This window comes from Eleutherodactylus coqui, chromosome 5, assembly GCF_035609145.1.
Source record: "Eleutherodactylus coqui strain aEleCoq1 chromosome 5, aEleCoq1.hap1, whole genome shotgun sequence".
Taxonomy (NCBI): domain Eukaryota; kingdom Metazoa; phylum Chordata; class Amphibia; order Anura; family Eleutherodactylidae; genus Eleutherodactylus; species Eleutherodactylus coqui.
Genome location: NC_089841.1, coordinates 215,616,457 through 215,638,568, shown reverse-complemented (window position 1 = coordinate 215,638,568; position 22,112 = coordinate 215,616,457). Strand labels below are relative to the sequence as shown.

The 22,112-nt window shown below is 42.7% G+C and overlaps 1 protein-coding gene across 1 annotated transcript in view; it reads left to right on the top strand.

Annotated features, from left to right (window-relative positions):
* Window positions 1-22,112, top strand: part of TJP2 (tight junction protein 2) — a 121,599-nt gene that overhangs the window by 81,087 nt on the left and 18,400 nt on the right. Inside the window, exons 9-19 of the mRNA XM_066604196.1 lie at window positions 2,539-2,641; window positions 4,115-4,263; window positions 4,862-4,928; window positions 5,209-5,359; window positions 9,438-9,546; window positions 11,435-11,645; window positions 14,000-14,190; window positions 16,451-16,546; window positions 16,623-16,702; window positions 19,082-19,292; window positions 21,201-21,301. Of these exons, the coding sequence (XP_066460293.1) occupies window positions 2,539-2,641; window positions 4,115-4,263; window positions 4,862-4,928; window positions 5,209-5,359; window positions 9,438-9,546; window positions 11,435-11,645; window positions 14,000-14,190; window positions 16,451-16,546; window positions 16,623-16,702; window positions 19,082-19,292; window positions 21,201-21,301 (1,469 nt within the window). The remainder of the gene's footprint in view (window positions 1-2,538; window positions 2,642-4,114; window positions 4,264-4,861; window positions 4,929-5,208; window positions 5,360-9,437; window positions 9,547-11,434; window positions 11,646-13,999; window positions 14,191-16,450; window positions 16,547-16,622; window positions 16,703-19,081; window positions 19,293-21,200; window positions 21,302-22,112) is intronic.

Below are 22,112 nucleotides of genomic sequence, written 5' to 3'. Positions count from 1 at the left end.
TAATGGCGCTTAAGTTTTTAATTGTTTTTTTTGTTTTTTGTTTTTTTGATTGTTTTTAAAGTTAAGAAAAACTCCTTTTCCCAGTATATGCATAAAAGATGAACATGATAAACCTTGACATAATAGCATATCACATTATTAATCCTGCATTGTGAATGCCGTCAGGATGGGGGGAAATTGCAATGCCAGAATTGCGCAGATTTTGATCACCTCGTCTACCCCCAAAAATGGAATAAAAAGTGATCAAAAAGGCATATCTGTCCTGAAATGGTGTCAAAAACTACAGCTTATCCCACAAAATAGAAGCCATAACACAGCCCAATCGACAGAAAAATAAATGTGCGACAGAATATGGTGATAACAAAATTTTTGTTAAAATTTTTTTAACCATTTTTTTTTTAGTAGTACGACATAACATATAAATTTGGTATCTCTGTAATTGTACTGACCTTCAAAATAAAGTCAACTTGTCATTTATTACACCATGAATGTCGTAAAAACAAACCTAAAATGGCATAATCATATATATATTTTTTTTTTTAATCCCACCCCACTTGGGAATTTTTGTGACGTTTTTCAATACCTTTTATATTAACCCCTTAGTGACCGGGCTTTTTTGCTTTTTTCCATTTTTGTTTTTTCCTCCTCCCTTTTAAGAAATTGTAGCTCCTTTATTTATCCATCGACGTCGCTGTATGAGGGCTTGTTTTTTGCGGGACGAGTTGTATTTTTCAATGGCACTATTTATTGTACCGTATAATTTACAAAAAAACTTTTAAAAAATTCTAAGCGGAGAGAAATGGAAAAAAAACGACATTCCACCATCTTTCGGTGCGTCCTGTTTCTACGGCGCACAAAATGCCACAAAAACGACCTGATATTTTTATTCTATGGGTCAGTACGATTACTACGATACCAAACTTATATAGTATTTTTTTTTTTTTTTGCTGTAGTACTTGTATTTTTTTTTTTTAAGATATTTAATTTTTTTCAATTATTTTCTGTGGTCATATTATGCGCGCAATAACTTTTTTATTTTTCAGTCGATGTAGTTGAGCAAGGGCTAATTTTTTGTGGGATGTCCTGTAGTTTCCGAAAGTATCAATTTGGAGTACATACGACTTTTTGATCACTTTTTATTGCATTTTTTCTGGGAGACAGGGTAACTAAAAAAGTGTATTTCTGGCATTTTTTTTTTTTTTTTCGGACAACGTTCACCGTGCAGGAAAAATAATGCACTACTTTGATAGATCTGACTTTTACGGACGCGGCGATACCAAATACATATTTTTGTTTTATGATTTAGATTTTTTAATAATAGATATGGAAAAAGGGGGGTGATTTAAAGTTTTATAACTCTTTTTTTTTTTTTTTTTACAATTAAAAAAACTTGATTTTTATTTTTTTAACTTTACTCTGAAGTCCCCCTGGGGGACTTTAACATGCGATGCTTTGATCGCTCCTGCAGTATGACGTAATGCTATAGCATTATGGCATACTGCTTTTTTGCAGGCAGTCTATCAAGCCACCCCACGAAGAAAGCTTGATAGGCAGTCTGCTAAGGCAGCCCTGGGACCTTTCTAAAGGCCCCCGGTTGCCATGACACCTACACAGCTCCCCCGATCTCACCGCGGGGGGGCCGTGCGGGACTCTTGTACAGCGTTCGGGGGATTTAAATGTCGCTGTCAGAATTGACAGCAGCATTTAAAGGGTTAATAGCCGCAAACGGCCGATCGCAGCTATTGCCCGCGGGTGTCAGCTGTAATAAACAGCTGACGCCCGCGCTGTATGGAGGGAGATAGCGGCGCTACCTCCCTCCATACACGTCCTGCAACAGCAGGACGTAGAAAGTCGATAGCGCCGTCACTAAGGGGTTAAATGGTACCATTAAAAAATTCAGTCAGTCAAGTCCTCATATGGCTATGTCGGTGGAAAAATGAAAATTATGGCTCTTGAAAGGCGAGGATGAAATGAATGAAAACACAAAAAGCGGCAGATAGTTAAAGGGTTAACTGGGAAAAACCACCTAGAGGAGACGGAGAGCAAGAGCACACAACAGCACTTTCTGACACCTTTTCATGACCTGATCAAGTATGACAGATGGAAACCTTTTAACAGATATTGTGTTTTTGTTGTTTCTTGTAAGGCCAGTGTGCCGATGTAGAATTTTGTGTAAAACATTACTGCAATAATAAAGCAAAGAGGATTTAACACTTTGACTACTGAGGGAATTACAAAATGCAAAGGCACCAGTGGTCGCATAGCTCCAGGTAACGTACCCGAAACTCAAGGGTGAGGTGGTTCATCCTGCGCTCAAGTCTCTGAGGTGCAGATGATTAAAAACAAAAACGACACCCCCGTGACATTATCAAACAAATAACATGAACCAGTTTGGACTAAGAAATGTCATTTGCTAGTGGCTACTGTTTTGTTGTGTTTTTTTCCTAAAGTCTGTAAGCTTTATTTTGCAGCATAGACCATATTCTCATTTTAGGAAGTTTTTTACCCTTTGAGAATGTTCCACCTTTTGTTACACAGATATATCTGAAATCGAATCCAACCGTTCCAGCTCTCCTCAAGATGACCGATTACAGCATTCCGACTCTCATTCCTCTACTGAGAAGCTGAAAGAAAAGCCAATGTGAGAAACAATGCTACAGTGTTTGTACATAGATAAGTGGCCACTGATGTGTAAAACTGGAGTATTAAGATTTACTGCAGATTAAACAATTCTCCGAAGAATTTAGATAAGTGTCAACGCAGACATAATTGTTGTGTGACCGTTTAAAGCCTGCTTGTCATTTCATGAACTACTGAACTAAATACATGAACTATTTAAAGAACCCTTCCGGAACCAAGGAAACAAAAATGGCCGAACCACTTCTCTGACTACCAGTTACACACTGTTCATTAGGAAGCATTGCTATTATAGGATACTGCACCTGCCAGTAGGTGATTGGCCAGTAGGAGTGGCATGTAGTGTCTTAGACTACCAATGAATACTATGTATAGTGTGCATTGAGTAGTCAGAGAAGCGGTTCGGCCATCTTAGATTGTCCAAGATCGGAGAATTGCTTTAAGCCTCAGATTGTATAGTAATGGGATTTGGGGAATTCGACTTTTTATTTTGAATTTTAAAAAAGTTTACACTTTTTAGAAAATTAAAACAGATTATGCAGAATGTTTCATTATGTAGTTTTAAGGAATGGGAATATAGGTGATTCATTCCCTCTTTAAAATGCAATCGAACATATGTACGTTAATTTAAGCAGTCTTCTGCAGAAAATTGTCTCTGATGCTTTCTCTGCAGAAAATCTTACTGCGTAGGACTAGTTTATGGGTTTTGGTAATGAAGATGACTTTTTTACCAATATATCAATTTGCCCTTCTTCCAATTGTTTCACTGCCAATCGGGGCATCTAAGCGGTTTAAAATAGAGGGTGCTCCCTCTGTCCGTGCTTTTGGCCATCCATCCATAGTGTGATTACTGAGGGCTGGATGAGTTGCCATGCTAACCAATGACCTACAGACTGCCAAAAGTCAGAGAGCTAATACACTGCAGTACTTCTGTATTGCAGTGTACTATAATCTGAGTAACCATGTTCTATCCAAGTAAAGAGAAACATTTTATTGCTCAATTATGTTTTTATTTATTTATTTTTTTGTTTAACTTTTTGGGATCGTCACATCTGTAACGAGCCATGCAATAAGATAAACACATTAATTATCCCACTCTGCGAACGTTGGTACAAAAAAACCCCACAATGCTGTAAAATAAAATCCCCTTCCACCAAAAAAAAAGTATGCATATGTCATCGTAACAACCTGCAAAATAAGGTTAGCGTTTGTAACGCAAGCAAAAAAAAATGTTTGCTGTTTCTTTTTTTCTCACTCTGTCCCCTACCCAAAAAAGTTTTTAGTTAGTAATATTCTGGGGTACATATAATATATTGTACAATAAAAACTGTATGGCAATTAAAGCAGCTTTGTATGGCTTTTAAAAAGTAGGGATGAAAAATATCACAGCATCCCCAAATACCAAACACGAGCTTGTTCTTAAGGGGCTGATCTATTATATCATATGGCAACTAATTGTTTTCTTGCTTACATTTAGTGCTAAACAGGATCCACCCAACAGACTTGCTAAGATGGGTGCCTTGCCAACTCCTTTTAAAGTGTTGAGTACAACTGAAACGCCAGTTCCCGTTTCTGTAAGCCCAGTCCCAGAGCCCCTTGCGGATGCCGTATACGTAGAAGAAGAAGTTAAGTGTTAGCCCAATTTGACTTTATGCATTTTCTCGCTGTCTATCATGTTCAAAATTTATTCGATTTTTAACTTTTCTTTTAATCTATTGGCCTTGATGGTCTGAATACAGGATTCTTTCCTGTTCAAGCATAGAGTAGTATTTAGTAACATGCACGGTCCCAACCAGAAGCGTAACTTGAAGCTTCTGGACCCTAATGCAAAACCTGTAATAGAGCCCCCATCTATAATGCTTTAGTCATAGTACTGGGCTTCCTATATGGAGAGGAGAGGCCTTATGGACCCCCTATGCCTTTTGGGCCCCAGGTGCAACCGCATCCTGTTACGCCCCTGGTCACTACACAGGAGGACATTTATCTTACTTTTCATTTCCACATATTTTGCTCTTTGAGGTACATCCTCTCCAGAACTACCTTTCACGTACAGAAATTGTGTTTAATTAAAAGCTTCATGATTTAACGATGGATTAGATCACATGATTTTGTTTTCAGTTTTATGTAGTTTAAACGCGGTGCATTTGAGGAAGGGCCTCTTTTGAGGTTCTTGGTTGGTCACTGGTGGAGAATTCATACTTGTATATGTTTTTAACCCTTACAGATGAGAAACCTATTGCACCTGCCAAGACGTTTTTGCAGCCAAGTCCGGAAGATCTAGAGACCTTTGGGTAAGTAAAAAATGTTAAGACTAGAAAGATTTTTTTTTTTTCTTTTAATTCATAAAACCTCATAGATTTTGTAATTTGCATTTGATGAAGCAACAGCAATAGAAAAAACATGTCTTTCTATTGGTGTCCTCCACCGTTCAGTCCTCATATCCCTGCTACAGACCATAATGTTAAAATAAATTCATATTTGATTCACAGTTATGAAAATTTTTTTGCAGGACTTGCAGAAAGAAAAACTATAAATATTTACTGTTCACCTACTTTTCATTTTCTCTCTCAGACCCAATACAAAAATGATCAGGTTTCGAAAAGGTGATAGTGTTGGCATGCGTCTTGCAGGTGGCAATGATGTTGGTATATTTGTTGCTGGTGTGCAGGAGGGCAGTGCTGCTGAGCAGGAAGGTCTTCAAGAGGGCGATCAACTGCTTAAGGTACAGACAATGGGCTCGGGTGTTCTTGTGTGGGAAAACCCATTGTCGAATTGTAGTTAACACCTTATTGTCTTGTAGTTACAGGTAAAGATGTCCCAAAGAGAAATTCTTGGGTTACTACTTTCGGACTACTTTAAATGAGTGCGCAGTGTTACCCAGTTTCAGGAAAAACTAGTTTAATTCTCGAGTTCATTACTAGAAGCATTCCTAGTAGAACTAGGGAAATCTTAATTTTTACTGAATTTTACATCATCAGTCAAGTTTGGAGACAATACTTGGAGGAAAAAAATCCAGCCCATCCAGAGGCTTGGCAAAAATCTAACATTCAAAAGTTTTAAGTCCTAAATATTTAAAAGGATGGTAACCACCACTCCATATACTTGGCTGATACGTTTCTGGCGTGTATCTTCGACGCCCTTAACCCTTTCCAATCCAGTTTGTATCCTGGTTTTCCTAGGGGGCCTACTCTTTTTCTGCCATTATACAACGGCGCTAGCTGCTGGCTAAAGCCAGTACTGCATGAGGTGACACATTGGATAGGCTCTGCCAGCAGAGAGGCTGGCAATATACAGTAAGAAAACCCCAACGGACGTCTTCCAACATCGGAGCTGTACAGCCTTAAATCATAATGTCTTCAGACGTCTGACAGTGGATTGGAAAGGGTTAATCGGCGAAGTGTATATATGGAGTGGTGCTCACAATTCTTTTCAAATATTTATGAAATAAAGTTGTGAATTATAGATTTAGCTTTCTGCTGAGCCTCTGGATGAGCTGAATTTTTTCAACAAGTATTTTGTGCTTCTCTTTGGTCTGAGATGCCCGTGCTCTCCCGGGAGAAGGTGGCTGGTCAGCTGGTCCTGCTTTTTAAATGTTTTGGCACACCTTTTCATTCCATGGTGTTGGGTTTTTTTTTCCCTTCCTACATTGTGTATTCATATTCAAGACTTGAAAACTATGAATGGACACATATAGAATTAAGCAGAAAACAAAAAAGGGAAGAATCTAAAATATAAAACCTATTCTGGTTTAATAAAGTAGCCCCCTTTCGTTTTAATGACCGCCTCTCACACTCTTGGCATTCTTTGTTGGCTTCATGAGGCAGTCACCTGAAATGGTTTTTGTCAATTAACAGGTATATCTTGTCAAGAGTTAATTTGTGAAATTTCTTGCCTTCTAAATGTGTTTGAGACCACCAGTTGTTGGTAGGGTTATACAGTTTCATACAGTGTTGAGCCCTACTCAACAATTCATCTAATCCACAAGAAACACTAAACTAAGTAAAGAGAAATGACAATCCATCATTTCTTTAAGACACGAAGATCAGTCAACCCAGAAAAGGGTTTCAAGGGCTTTGAAGGTATCTTCAAGTGCAGTCATGAAAACAATCAAATGATATAATGAAACTGTCTCTCATGAGGGAAGCATCAGAAAGGAAGACCAAGAGTTACCTCTGCTGCAGAGGAATAAGCTCACTAGAGTTTCCAGCCTCAGAAACTGCAAATTAACACTTCAGATTAGAACCCACATTCTGTTGTGAAGGGCTATCTCATGTACTTTGCACTTAGTGCAACCATCTTTTTTTTTTTTGCAACAGGACAATGACACCAAACACACCTCCAAGCTTTGTAAGGGCTATTTGACCAAGGAGGCAAATGGAGGGCTGCATCAGATGACATGGCCTTCACAGCCCCCGAGCTAAGCTCAACTGAGATGGTTTGGCATGAGTTGTGAAGGAAAAGCAGTCAACAAGTGCTCAGCACCTCTGGGGACTTCTTCAAGTGTTCTAGTTAGGCCTCATCTGGAATATTAAAAACAATCACAGAAAAATGGCCGTTACTTACTGACTGAGGAGTGCATATAGATGCATCCTCCTCTCACCATGCAGGTAGCTGACTACCAAATGGAGGAGCCAGTAACACCTGTGCAGGACACCGATGAGACAGCCACTCACACTGCCTCCTGATAATGAGGGGGTGGATGCTTGGTGTACACTCCCACACATAGTGGATACAGGGTGCCAGACCATTCTGATATATGTAGTTCACCATGCAGACCAGCAACCTATTAATGACTCCATGATAATTCAGCGGGTTGCACTGCATTTCCATCAGTGAACCACAATGGTACTGCCACCCTGGGCTCCCCCTGGAGTCTTAATGCCACACTGCATGTGAATGATAGATAATAAATGCAAGGCATTGGTTGGATGTTGGCCAAGATACATGAGCCCACTAACCACTTCACGGTTCCTTGCGTTGTAGTGGGTCCCTACACTAATATAAATGCATCACAGAAGGGTGTTATTGGCTCCTCCATTTGGTAGTCAGCTACCGGCATGGTGAGAGGAGGATGCATCTATATGCACTCCTCAGTCAGTAAGTAACGGCCATTTTTCTGTGATTGTTTTTAATTCTTGATTTCCCCTTCTGTGATGCATCATCTGAAATATTGAAGCATTTTTAAGCTTTATGCTGGGGCCTCATACGTTAGTATTGATAAGATTCAATAACGTGAACCAGGCCTTGCAACTTGAAGGCAGTTTCAAATCTGAACGTCACAGAAGAATTTGTGACTTCAAGTTTATAACTACCCTTAATACACTCAAAAACAGAATGAAGGGGGCTTTTTGCATCAGTGGAGAATATGAGAAATCTGGAGTAGAGATAACACACTGGCCTGGTGACCCCCTAACACCAATTTAGAGACCATAAAACTGTCACATCCCTTATCAGTGGACTAATTAAGTATTTACTGCACCGCTCATCCTGTTCTAGTATTTTTCTAAGTACAAATTATTCACAGTATGCCTGTGCCTTTTTGTGTGTGTGTCTTCGGATATATTTCAATTGGCCTGAGGAAGGACCCTGAGTAGGTTCGAAAGCTCGCTATAACATCATGTATTTTTGTTAGACATTAAAAGGTATCATATCTACAAGATTACTTGGTTTCTCTTACTGAGAACAATCACATTTCAAAACTTAAATAACATATCAGTTCACTGACTTTATATACGGGTAGATACACATGTGCAGGATTAGCGGCTGGTGCAGGGAGAACTAAACTCCAGACCAGGTTCCTAGGTGAATATGCAACACAGAGTGGACTCCAGCACTGGAGCAAGTAACGAAAGATTAAAACTTCGTGCTTTAATGGTAAACCTAGTTAAAAGCTCATGGTATGTACAACCATCATATAAATGCCTAGTTTATATGTTTTAGACCCTAGTCAGGTCCTTAATCATAACAGGTGTTATACTGGCAGGAGACATTTAAGCAATGAAAAGAGGATCAGGACGAACAGGAAGGCAAGAGAAAGGGGGAAGAGAGGGAGATAGTAGTAGTTAATGCATGTATATGAATGAATCGACATGGTATCATAATGTTGATATATCCATTAGATCATATGTCTGAATATATAAGGTAAACATATAAAAATATACACATATTAACCCTTTGCAATCCAATTTTGGATTCAGGATTTCCTAGGGGGCTTTCTCTTTCTGCCATTTAACGATCATGCCACCTGCTGTCTAGTGTGAGTACTGCGGTATGGGACATGCTGGAGAGGCCCCCGACAACAGAGCGGCCAGTAATATACAGTAAGATTACCCTGCCGGACATCTTCCAATATCTGAGCTGTACGGCCTTCAATCAGAATGGCTTCAGACGTCAGACAGTGGATTGGAAAGGGTTAAAGGGGTTTTCCAGACTATTTCTATTGACCACTTATTCTCAGGACAGGTCATTATTAATCGGTGTGGCACTGCCACTCCTGATTTCTATGCAGCACCGCTGTCACTATGGACCGTGCAGGAAGTAGATTGTACTAACCATAGAGGAGCGAGTCAGGTTGGAATTTCAGGAGTCTGGAATCCTCTGATCAGTGGGATTCCCAAGTGACAGAGCTTTGCTAGTTATCCATTGATTACCTGTCCAAAGGGCAGGTCACCAATAGAAAAAAAGTCCTAACAACCCCTTTTATACATACCTGGGATTGACATAAATTTATAAAGAAGGGCACTCTGTATGGACCTCTTAGTAATTTTTGCCATTTTTACTCTATCTTCTATGTCTGTTAGGTGAACTCACAAGATTTCCGTTGCATCGTTCGAGAAGATGCTGTTCTTTATTTGTTAGAAATCCCAAAAGGTGACGAAGTAACTATTTTAATCCAAAGAAAATACGATGGTAAGTTCTTCATTAAAGCATGCCTGTTGTTGCTAGAAGCCGTTATTTTTCTTTAACACAAATCTTATTACCTTTTTATGATGATTCTTCTATAGATCCTTTTTTTTTTTTTTTTTGAGGCTTCATGATCGCAACTATTTACAGTTCTGTGAAAACTGCATCATACACAGAAGTCTAAGGGGCCACATTATACCTTCGTATGTGTCTGACATCATACATGTGGTGTTGTTTTTTTAAAGTTAAATCTCTATGGCATCCAATAAAAATAAATGGTGACATTTTCCATTGAATGCCGTGTCATTAAGGAGGGTTGTCCAACCAATTAAGTTATTCCCTATCCAGAGGATAAGGAATAAATAGCTGATTGTTAGGCAGCGGTCAAGGCAGTCAGACTGCCATCGGTAGAAGGGGTTTGGAGCATCCACACATAAATGAAGCAATGATTAAACATGTGCACCACAGTTCCATGGGATTGCTGGAGGTAGCTGGGCACTTGAACTTGGCTGTTTCTGGTGGCCCCTTTTGAAATGAATGGAGTGGAGGTGCACAAGTGCGACAGCCACTCTGTTCTTCTAGGGTTGCTCCAGATCCCGATTTCCCTATCAGTTGAGGGTAGAAGTGGTTGGACCCCAATAATCAACTAGTTATCTACTTTCCAATAACTTTAAGACATCTACCTTTAAAGGGGTTTTCCAGGACTCCAATATTGATGGCCTATCCTTGGGATAGGCCATCAGTGTCTGATCAGTGAGGGTCTGCCACCCAGGCCCCCCACTATTCAGCTGTGTGAAGAGGCCATGGCTGTGCCTGGTATAACAGCTCAATCCTAATCAGTTGAATGTAACTGAGCTATTCTAAGGGCTCATGTCCACGGGCAAAATAAGAATTAAAATCCGCAGCGGATTTTAACTCTTCTCCTGCCCGCGGATCCGCACCCCATAGGGATGCATTGACCACCGCAGGGTAGATAAATACCCGCGGATGGTCAATAAAAGGGATTTTAAAAAAAATGGAGCATGAAAAAATCTGGACCATGCTGCATTTTCATGCGGGTCTCCCGCGGGGACGGCTCCCGCAGGCTTCTATTGAAGCCTATGGAAGCCGTCCGGATCCGCGGGAGACAAAAATCGGGATTTACTCACACGCTCCGTTTCTTCTCTTCGCGCGGCGCCATCTTCTCTCCGTCGCGGCCGGATCTTTTTTCTTCGGGACGGTGCATGCGCGGGCACGTCACCGACGTCATCATGCGCATCCGCCGAGCCGAAGAAAGAAGATCCGGCCGCGACGCAGAGAAGATGACGCCGCAGCGAAGAGAAGAAACGGAGCGGATGGGAGGTGAGTTTATTCTCATTTATTGCTATTTTCAGCGCTCATGTCCGCGGGGCAGGAGGGACCCGCTGCAGATTCTCCATGGAGAATCTGCAGCGGATCTGATTTTCCCTGTGGACATGAGGCCTAAGGCTACATGACAAGTGACAGTGATGTCGCTGGCCTGAGAAGAGAAGAGGCCATGGTAATCACCATTGTACCATAGTCTCGTCAGATAGTGGATTGGTGGAGGTCCCGAGCAACGAAATCCCACCAATTGAATATTGATGGCTTACATTATCCTTAGGGTAGGTCATCAATATCTGGAGTTCTGGAAAAACCCTTTAAGTATTGCCACTCTTAAGAATTATATATTTTTAATGTTGATGCATGAATGTTCATATAAATTAGCTGTTCTGTATTTTTCTAACTTCTTCATAAATGTAATTACTGAGCAAGTTAAGCTAGAAATATGTATATTTTTTTTTAGGCTGTTTTTTTAACTAAGTCTTTGCATCATCAATTGGTTTTAATGGGAATGCTGCAAATTTTTTAATGTATTTTATTTAATTTTTTTTAGTATACAAAAATATACTTGCCTGTGGCCGTGGAGATTCGTTCTTCATAAGAACTCATTTTGAGTATGAAAAAGAAGGTCCACAGTTCCTAGGGTTCACAAGAGGCGAGATTTTCAGGGCTGTCGACACACTGTATGATGGAAAACTGGGCAGCTGGCTCGCCGTTCGGATTGCCAACGAGCTGGAGAAGGGTCTTATTCCTAGTAAAAGCAGGTATTTCCTATTTCCATTTTTATGGTATCTTCAGCTGCACCACATCTTAGCTTTTTAACCTGATGCTCAATTAAGTATGTAGCTCTTTCATTGGAACTTGTGCTTCTCAGTGGAAGTAATTGCTAAGGTGCCTTATGGTGGTGATGTGGAGAGAACTGTGCAGCTGTTCATAGGTTCAGGGTCCTCTGTCTCGCCCTATGGTGTTTGATCAACACAGGAAGGTCAGCTGGAGATGTGCTCATCTTTCAGCTTCCTTTCAGGTAGTACACAGCAGGACATAATTGTGAACCCGGGGTAGATGAGGTAAACCACCAGCCCACCAGGTATTACATTCGTTTTACTATATCTGTCGATGGAGTCGGTGTTTGTCAGTGCACCCAATTATCTGGCCATATTTGTGTTTACCATTAGATAAAACTGAAAACCATATTCCCGGACCCTCCGCTTCTCTGTTACAGGCAGCCTTCAAATTTGAGGAACTGTATAATCAGGAGTGCATTACCCTCTGAGACACAAAAAGGAACTTATGCCTGTAATGTGAGGAGCTGTAAGACCTGCGCACATATACTGACCGCAGACAGGATACAAACCCCCAACACACAGCAGGACTATATGATCCCCAGGACATTCAGATGTTCTATGTCCAATGTTGTGTACCTGATCCTGTGCTGTAAATGTCCTGTTGAGGGGCTTTATATCGGGGAAACAGGACAAAAACTAAGAGCCCGGATGAGATCTCCTCGTCACACAATTAGAGAGGGAAAGATGGAATTACCTGTGGCAAAACTTTTTTTCTAGTCACGGACACAACATGGAACAGATGAGTTATCCTACTGAAGGGCAACCCCAAGGAGGGCACACAGAAAGGGTGCTATTTCCAATCATTGTTTTACAGACTTGGTAAAAAAAAGTCATACATTGGTTTGAAGGAATGCTGCCATCCAATAGGTGGCGCCGCAGAGATATTGTTTCATCTTTCTTATTTGCAGGTCTGAAGGAGAAATAACACACAGGGGCCTGTGACCCCCTAACACCAATTTAGTGATCATAAAACTGTCACATTCCTTACCAGCGGACTAATTAAGTATTTACTTCTCTGCTCATCATTGTTTTAACTGCAAATTAGTCCCGCTATGTCTGTGCCTTTTTTATATGTGTACATTTGTACAGATCGGTTTCATTATGCCTGAGGAAGGATCCTGAAGGTCCGAAAGCTTCCTAGAACATCATGTATTTTTGCTGGCCAGTAAAAGGTCTCATATCTACAAGATTACTTGGTTTCTCTTACTGAGAACAATCGCACTTTGTGTTTACCATGACATGTCAAACACGCAGAGCATTCCCTCTACTTGTATAATAAAGATACTTCTGATTCATGAGAAGGCTGAAAGTATAATTGGCATGATATATTACTGCTGCCTTAATAAGGCTCCCTTTTGTATTCACTTGGGGTTGGCCTACACAAGCACTTACTACACCACCTTCTGTTTCCAGTATTTTTCTACTGCCATTTCTCTAGGGTTTAACAATATAGAGAATTTTGCAAGACCTTCAAAGCAGCTTGGGCTCCAGGGATCAGTCTATGAGCGCGGGCGGGTCTGATTTACAATGCAGTCAGTTCTTCACATCAATTTGCTTTGACTGTTTTTAACCTGAAGCTCCTAAAGACGGTTATAAATGTGCCAAACTTTCCATTTTTTTGTTTAATACTGTGACTAATACGGCTGATAATGAATGCATGTCAATTCTAACTTTTGTTCTGCTGTGTGCTTTAATACTCCTTATTAACTGAGGGACCAACCTTGTGATTTTTCTTACATTTATTTCATACCTGTTTCATATGTGCTTGCCAGGAGCTTATTCTCGCCCTTCTACACTTTTATACAAGGGGGTAATAGCCTTATTATAAAGGCACAAGGTAGAAGACTTTTATACATTGTCAAAGAGGTTTTCTGGGACTACAATATTGTTGATCTGTCCTCAGGATAGATCATCAGTAGTTGATTGCTGGGGTTCTGCTACTCAGAATCCCCGCTGATCAGTTGATTGAAGAGGTCGCAGCACATTCATTCATCATGTGGCCTGAGAGCGTCTCCATTCTTTTTAAGTGAATGAGTCGGAGCTGCTACACAATTTACCTGGTATGGACCGAAGTAACAGTAGCACTCACCGGAGCATCACTGACCCTTCAATCAGCTGATCAGCAGGGATACCAAGTAGCAGACCCCTGACAATCAACTATTGGTAACCTATTCTAAGGATAGATCATCAATAATTTAGCCCTAGAAAACCCTCTTTAAGCCAACGTTTGGTAAGTGTGATTTCATGTGTGACTATAGCTGTTGATGTTTCAGGGCTGATCAACTGGCCAGTGTGCAGAATGCTCAGCGAACAGGGGCAGCGGGGGACCGTGCAGATTTCTGGAAAAACCGAGCCCAAAGAGCTGGGGCTAAAAAGAATGCGAAGAAGGGTCGTGACGATATAACCTCCATGTCGTGGATCAGCACCAGATTCCCTTCCTACGAGAGGGTTATGTTGAGGGAAGGTAATGACTATTGTATTTTTATTAGTCTTTTTGCATGTATTTTTTTCAAGCCACTTAAGAGTACGTTTTTATAATTTGTCATATAACTTGGGGCTCACTCACATGGGCGGATTTTGTTTGCGTATTACATACTTATTTTTTTACACGCGTAATACACAGTACACAGCAAATATGCATGCAACATGCGTATTTTATACACCTACGGCCTAGGACAGTGGTGGCGAACCTATGGCATGCCAGAGGCGGCACGCAGAGCCCTCCCTGCTGGCACACGTCGCCATCGGCCGCTCACCACCTTAGTGAATGCCTGCAGGGGCCGCGGCTCCCCTGCTGACATTCACTCAGCGCTGCTATCTGTGCTGATCCCGGCGCACACTGTGAGTCAGTGTGCAACCAGGAGCCTCTTCCCCCGACGTCTCCTTGGTTCCGCAAGAGCAGGGGGAGAAGGCATCCAACAGAAGCACACTGCCTTCAGTGTACACCTGAGATCAGGCAGGAGAGGAGCGGTGCTCCCACGAGGAGGAGGGGTAAGTATGTGGGGCAGGGGGCGGGTATTCTGACTGCTGGGAGAATCGACGGCAGGGGGAGACATTCTGACTGCTGGGAGAATTGCTGGGGGGGGAGGCATTCTGACTGCTGGGAGAATTGCTGGGGGGGGGGCATTCTGACTGCTGAGAGAATTGCTGGGGAGGGGGAGACATTCTGACTGCTGGGAGAATCGCTGGGGGAGGGGGAGGGGGGGGAGACATTCTGACTGCTGGGAGAATCGCTGGGGGGGAGACATTCTGACAGGAGAATCGCTGGGGGGGATGGGAAACATTCTGACTGCTGGGAGAATCGCTGGGGGTGGGGGACATTCTGACTGCTGGGAGAATCGCTGGGGGTGGGGGACATTCTGACTGCTGGGAGAATCGCTGGGGGGGGGTGGGAGACATTCTGACTGCTGGGAGAATTGCTGGCGGGAGAGGGGAGGCATGACTGCTGGGAGAATCTTTAGGGGGAGGCATTATGACTACTGGGAGAATCGCAGGGGGGGGGGCATGATGACTGCCAAGAAAATCGCTGGGGGGGAAGGGGGGCATGGTGACTGCCAGGAGAACCGCTGGGGGGGAGCCATTATGACTGCTGGGGGAACCGCTTGGGGGAGGGGGGCATTATTATTGCTGGTGGACAGCTGGGGGTGGCATTGTGACTGCTGGTGGACCACTGGGGGGGTATTATGACTGCTGTGGGAACTGCTGGGGGGGGAGGGGGAGCGGGCATTATTACTGCTGGGGGACCGCTGGGGTATGTCACTCTTATTACTAATGGGGGGGTGTCACTATTATTACTGCTGAGGGATGTCACTATTATCGCTTGGGGGGAAGGTGTCACTATTATTACTGCTGAGGGATGTCACGATTATCGCTTGGGGGGGTGTCACTATTACCACTGGGGTATGTTTACATGCGGCAGAAGTGGGCAGGGTTATTTCAAAATAGACAGGGTGTAGATTTTGACTGCTTTTTAGATGCAGAAATACTGCATAATTTTCCACCAAAATTTCCGCTGAGGACATTCTGCAGTATTTCCACGTCCAAAAGCAGTCAGAATCTGCTCCAGGTTTATTTTGAAGCGGCCCTGTGCCTTTTTAGAACAACGGGGGTAAAATCATATGTCGTGATAAGCCCCGCCCCCTGATGTGTTGGCACTTTGCGATACATAAGTGGGTTTTGGATTGTAGTTTGGGCACTCGGTCTCTAAAAGGTTCGCCATCACTGGCCTAGGACATTATTTTACCTGTTTCGGGTCTGTGTGGGTCTTCTGCTTCCCGGCCGGATCTTCTTTCTTTTGCATGGCGGATGTGTTCCGGTGCAGTAGGAGTTTTTCTTTTTCTAACTCCTGCTTTCCTGCGGATCCGCGGCACTTCTTCAGTTGCAGCTGCAGGTGTGCCGCGGATCGGAGGGCTTCCAATGACTTCAATGGAAGCTGTCAGTGCGGGATCCGCAGAAAAATAAACCATTCTGCTATTTGTTTTTCAGGCCAAAAGGTCTGCAAATCAAACCCGCCCGTGGACATGAGGCCTTATAGTCTAGGTGGAAGTTGCTGGGCAGTAATCTGTGTAGATTGTGTAAGATAGGTCTTAGGGGACAGAAGCCGTATAGTACATTGGAAGTTGTTCTTCTTCACACTCCTATTGCAGTTGCTGAGGGTTAATACTCCATAAAGGGGAATTTTACAGCAGCATTGCTAATAGTGTTTTTTTTTTGTCTTTTTACAGCTGGTTTTAAAAGACCTGTTGTGGTGTTTGGTCCAATTGCCGATGTAGCCATGGAAAAATTGGCAACGGATATGCCAGACTTATTTCAAATAGCCAGTAAGTTATGTTTGGTGAGTTGTGTGTTTGTGTCACCAATATTTAGAAACCCGTTAACCTACTTTTACTCTTGCAGAGACGGAACCTAAAGATGCGGGCTCTGAGAAATCAAATGGAATAGTGCGATTAAACACAGTTCGACAGATCATTGAACAGGTGTGTATGAATGCAATGCTTTTAATACATGGTTTCATTTCTTAAATTGCGAAGTTCATCTTTACAACTGGTTTAAGTTCTTCTAAGTCTGATCATACACCTATGATAACTGTCAATGGGGTCTGCTAGCGGTCTGGTGTGTGTACTGTCTGCTCGACCATCGTCATATTCGCCAAACACGCATGTTGATTGCTTTGGCAGTGCTTCTCTACTATGGGGACAAATGATCGGTTATTGGTGATAAAATCTATCTACTCTATCTGAGCATGCCTGTTTATGTTGGCCTGAAATGCTGTGTATATCTGATGCACAGATCCTTGTAAAATACTATAACAGAAAGTTAAAAACGCATATAGAAAAAGCAATATTACAGGTATTGTTAGGGAGACATAAGTGTGAAATGAAATAAAATGCTAGATACTGTAACGCTCCTGTGCAGTAGAGTGTCGTGCCTTTAAGCCTTAATTGTTACATTTTATATATTTCACTATTGTAAGCTGTAAAGTGTTTGGCTAGAGAAGAGCGGTGTTTCTCGTCTGTTGCATTGGGGGGACAAAGCCTAGAAGGATGGGTATAGCTACTGCCACTAGGCGGTGGGCATTAAGCAAAAAATATTGTTCCTTCTACCAGCTACATTCCTCCTGCAGTCACCAAGTTAGCTAGTTTTAGCTTAGTATCCAAAGGAGACAGACCTCTTCCTTCATTGGTCTTCGATTTTCCTGATTAAGGGACTTCAGGGCTGACCTTAAACACTCCCTATGTACCCCACCAAGGAGGGTGAACAGACTGAATCTAACCTCTCTGTTGAAAGCCCGACCTTCAAAAGTCAAAGATCAACGTTAGTTTGACTTTGACCCACCAGCCATAGTGACTCCCATATTGGAGCACTCCCCTCCTCCTCAAAGGCAGGTGAACCCTGGGGGGATACACTTTTTAAAGGTGAGTATTCCTTTCCATCTGGGTAAGTATCCTCTCTTCCCTCCTTCTCCTTCTCTTTTCTTCCTACCAGCCCCCACCACTACCACCACCACCGTCCCACCTACTATACTTGCTCCCCCTCAGGCATGCGCAACTCTGCTTCGTCCCATGGAATATTCTCTGGCGCTGCGAGTGTGAACTTGCAGCCATGGTCCCCGTGGCACTTATCGGCCTCCATGGCCTAAAATGTAGGCTCTAGGTGCAGCCTACTACAGGGCACTTCTGACTGGGGCAGAACCATTCTCCTTATTGTCTAATAGCAGGCACTGTCAGACCCCTTCTGGACCTGAAGAAGTTAAACCGCTTTGTCAAGGTCCATCATTTCTACATGGAGACGTTGAGGTCATAGTGTCCATGGAACAGGGAAGTTCCTGTCTTCCATAGACATCAAGGACTCTTATCTTCATGTCCCCATATGTCGAGCACATTGCTCTGCTTTGACTTCCACTTGGATCAATCCTCTTGGATTGCGGTACTGTCCAAGTGTCCTGTGTACTGTGAGGAGTCCAGCCACCAGAGACTGCGTTGAAGCTGTTGAGGTAGTCTAATGTGATCGAAAGAGTTCGCCGATTTGTCACAGCAAGAGAGAATTGTCCACTGGAGAGGGTGTGAGGGCCCGGATTATGTCCAATGACAGACCCAGAATGATCAGTTGTTGTGATTGTGAGAGACAGGACTTGGGGTGGTTGATAATCCACCTGAACCAGGGCAAAGTGTCTAAAGTGACTTGGAGATTGTACAGATTGTTTAGCTGAGTTGGAGCTTTCACTAAAATGTCATCAAGGTAGGGAATAGCCACTGTCCTCTTGGAGTGGAGGAGAGCTCTCATAGATGCCAGAACCTTTTTGTGAAAAGTCAGGGGGCCGTAGCCAACCCAAATGGAAGAGCCATGAACTGGTGCCTGTAGGAGGGGTATAGCTGGTAGGAGAAGCTAACACTTACTTTGCTTAGTGTCTGCGTCCTAGTGGTCGTAGGCTTACATTAAACACAAATTATTTTTCCCTGCGAGTGATTGCATAGATGCGGCAAACTTTAACATGACGTATGGGAAGATATCTTTCTGCGACAAGTCAGAAAGACCGGTTAAATTCTGTTACATCTGAATATTGAAACTTCCGACTATGTTCACACTCGCATTGTGGCATCTGTTCATATCGGAAGCCTCTGTCATATGATGACTACCAGTGGCTCCAACAGATTCCATTCATGTGTAATGGAGTTTGTTGGGTTCCAGCATAGTTTCCATCATTTTGACAGGAAAAATGGACTGGAAAGAACTATTTTTCATGTCAAATATGACAATCTGTAACAGACACCAGTTAAATGGCAGGACAGATAGATGAATCCTCTTTTTTTCCAACTAGTTAAATTCTATTGCCTCTTCTGTCCACTTTTGTTTAGGATAAACATGCTCTTATGGATGTTACGCCCAAAGCGGTGGACTTGCTCAACTACACTCAGTGGTTCCCTATAGTTGTGCTATTTAATCCAGATAGCAAGCAAGGAGTTAAAACTATGAGGCAAAGATTATGCCCGACATCAAACAAGAGTTCTCGGAAGCTATATGAGCAGGCAAATAAGCTGAAGAAGACGTGTGCGCATCTCATTACAGGTAAGGAGGGCAAATCACTTTTATAACACTCTTCCGCGTTTCCTAAACTTACGACATGATGAAGTGCTTTTATCTCCATGTTACATTGGCATCTCATTGAGTGTTTTTCTGGCAGCCAAGACCCAACAATCCACGAACTACAACTTTATCCACAGATTTTATGGAATAGTGAATATTTTGACTATACAACCAACATTCGCACACTATTGGGGGCTGCAAGAGAGTGTAGATGGGTCTTCCAACTTAAGACATAATCCATACCCTAAGTGTCTAAAAGATGGTGTCCCACCTTCTGGCTGCCTCCAACTGTTCAGCAAGCTGTGGACGTGTGACCCTTGTTTTGTGCTAGAAACTATCCATTCTTTAATGCAATAAGGCGGCCATTGAGGTTGGATCCATTGGACATTTCTGGTATATCATATTGGCTTCCTATTATGTTGCCCACCGTAAAACTGGAACACTAAAATGTCAGTCTTGGGCATGACTGTGTGTGAATCCAGGCTTTATATGTATCCATTGACTGTACACATGATGAAATAGAAATCTCTTCCATAGGCCTCCTGCACACAGGCATATTTGCATTGCGGAGTCCGGCGGCGGGCCTCCACCTCCGGACTCTGCAGCAAATACAGCCCATTGTATTTAATGGCAGAACACCATTTCATATCCACAAGCGGGAATCGATTGCAATCTTCCGCTTGCAGAGATTAAATCACAGCATACTGTGATTTAATGCAAGTTACGCACGGCCGGCTTCCATTGAAGTCAATGAAAGCCATCAGCCCTGCAGCACTTCCGCAGTGAACACTGCGGAATTATCATGGGATACAAGCCGCCCCCCCCAGCGCCGGTGGCTACTGCGCATGCGGGACTGAGTGCCAGCCAGCACATCTGCACCGTATGCCGAAGCTGACAGACAGATAAACTTGGGGTCACCGGCGAGGCACCGGGTCGAACTCCGCTGCGGGAATCCCACATGCGTGGTCCAACCCGCCCATATGCAGGAGGCCATAAAAATGAATTTCTACAGTTTTTTTTTTTCTTTACGTGCGGCTAAACGACTGGACCAATCTGCACCAAATTTGCCACACAAGTGAATCGGGTGCTTCGGAAGTTTATAGACTGGGTTTCAGCTCTCTAGAACCTAGTCGACAAAAAATGGAATATAAAAGCAAATATGAGCTGGCGCCCAGTCTACAACCTTCTGGAGTGCCGGGTTCACCTATTTGGCTACTTTGGTGCTATGAAGATTGCTCACCTCATATCAGCAACTAATGAAGTTTTTAACCACACACACAAACCTCCTTTCATGGTCTGTACAGTTGATGGATGCATGTGGCTCGCCTAGATGAGTTTGAGAATTATCTGTAGTACAAGTGTGAATAATCGTTTAAAAAAAAAAAACCCAAAACTATAAAATCCTTATTTCAGCTTTCTGTCCGAGCTCTTGTTTCAAGCGGTGTTCCCATCTCTGTCATCCCAGACACTACATAATCAGCAGTGTTTCTAGTTTGGCAAACAGTCAAACTCTGCTGAGCTCTGCTGTTTCCATAACTCCCATAGAAGTCAATGGGAGTTATGCAAACTGCGTGGCACAATGATCTGCTGTATGCTGTTTCTCCAGCACCTTGGTTACAGAAACAGCTGGATCACATTACTGCACAGTTTCAGTAACTCCCATTCGTTACTATGGCAGTTTCAGAAGTTACTTAGCACAGGGTGTTTGGCCATTTCAGTCATTCTGGCCACCGCATTCAGAGGAGCCTAATTTATGGCCGGTGCACACTTACCAAACTTTTATAGCGTGTTCTGTACGTATGCCATAAAAGTCTGAGATTGGAACACCCAAATCATTTTTACATGTCTAATGTCTATTCACTATTAATGATTTTCCCCTTTTCCACACAGCCACCATTAATTTAAATGCGTCAAATGACAGCTGGTATGGAAGCTTGAAGGATGTGATCAAAGACCAGCAGAGGGAAGCAGTCTGGGTGTCAGAAGGAAGGGTACGGATTCTATTTCTTTAGGGGCTTTCTATATGATGCAGTGGTTTTAAGGTTTTGACAGACATAACTCAGTATTCCAAATGTGGTCTCATTAGAACTCCATACAGCGGGATCACAATCTCCCTCTTCCTACAGAAGTGCTTTGCAGCATTGCCTTCAGCACAGTTTGCCTTGGGGGTCATTATGTCATTGCTGTATGGGAAAGGCCCCATTCTTATCTGTGCACCGCAGTTCCAGTCTATTTCAGTTGTTCAACTCCAAAGCTGAAAAATGAAATTACTAAAACCGCCAGATCTGGAACATGCCGAACCCAAGCCGCGCTCAGTGGACCCCACTAGCTATAATGGGGTCTGACGAGTTCCACTATTATCTTCCAAGACAAAATAGTGCAGCTTGCTGTGCTATCTCTTCTGGGATTTTGTGTCGGATCTCTGCAAAAGGCTCCGAACAGAACCGCCAACATAGATGTGAGTGGAGCCTAAATTGCCATAATGAGATATTACTATAGAAGAGCTCAAAGACCTCATGCACTCTGTAGTATTCAATGAGGACGTAGATATTGGAAGCATACAACATTTTGTATCTGCAGCATGCGCCAACCGATCCTATAAGTTGTACTGCATATCCTACTAGACTGTTGCTTCGAGTGAGGAATACAGTGCGAAATACAGGTGTATTGTCTGGAGACCTATGGCGTTTCAGAGAGGCATTGCTCATAAGTTGGTATTTGTTCTGCAGTAGGATGTATATATATTTTTAATCTGGTGTCTGTGTGTATATATATATATTTAACCTGCTGAGTCTGAAGACA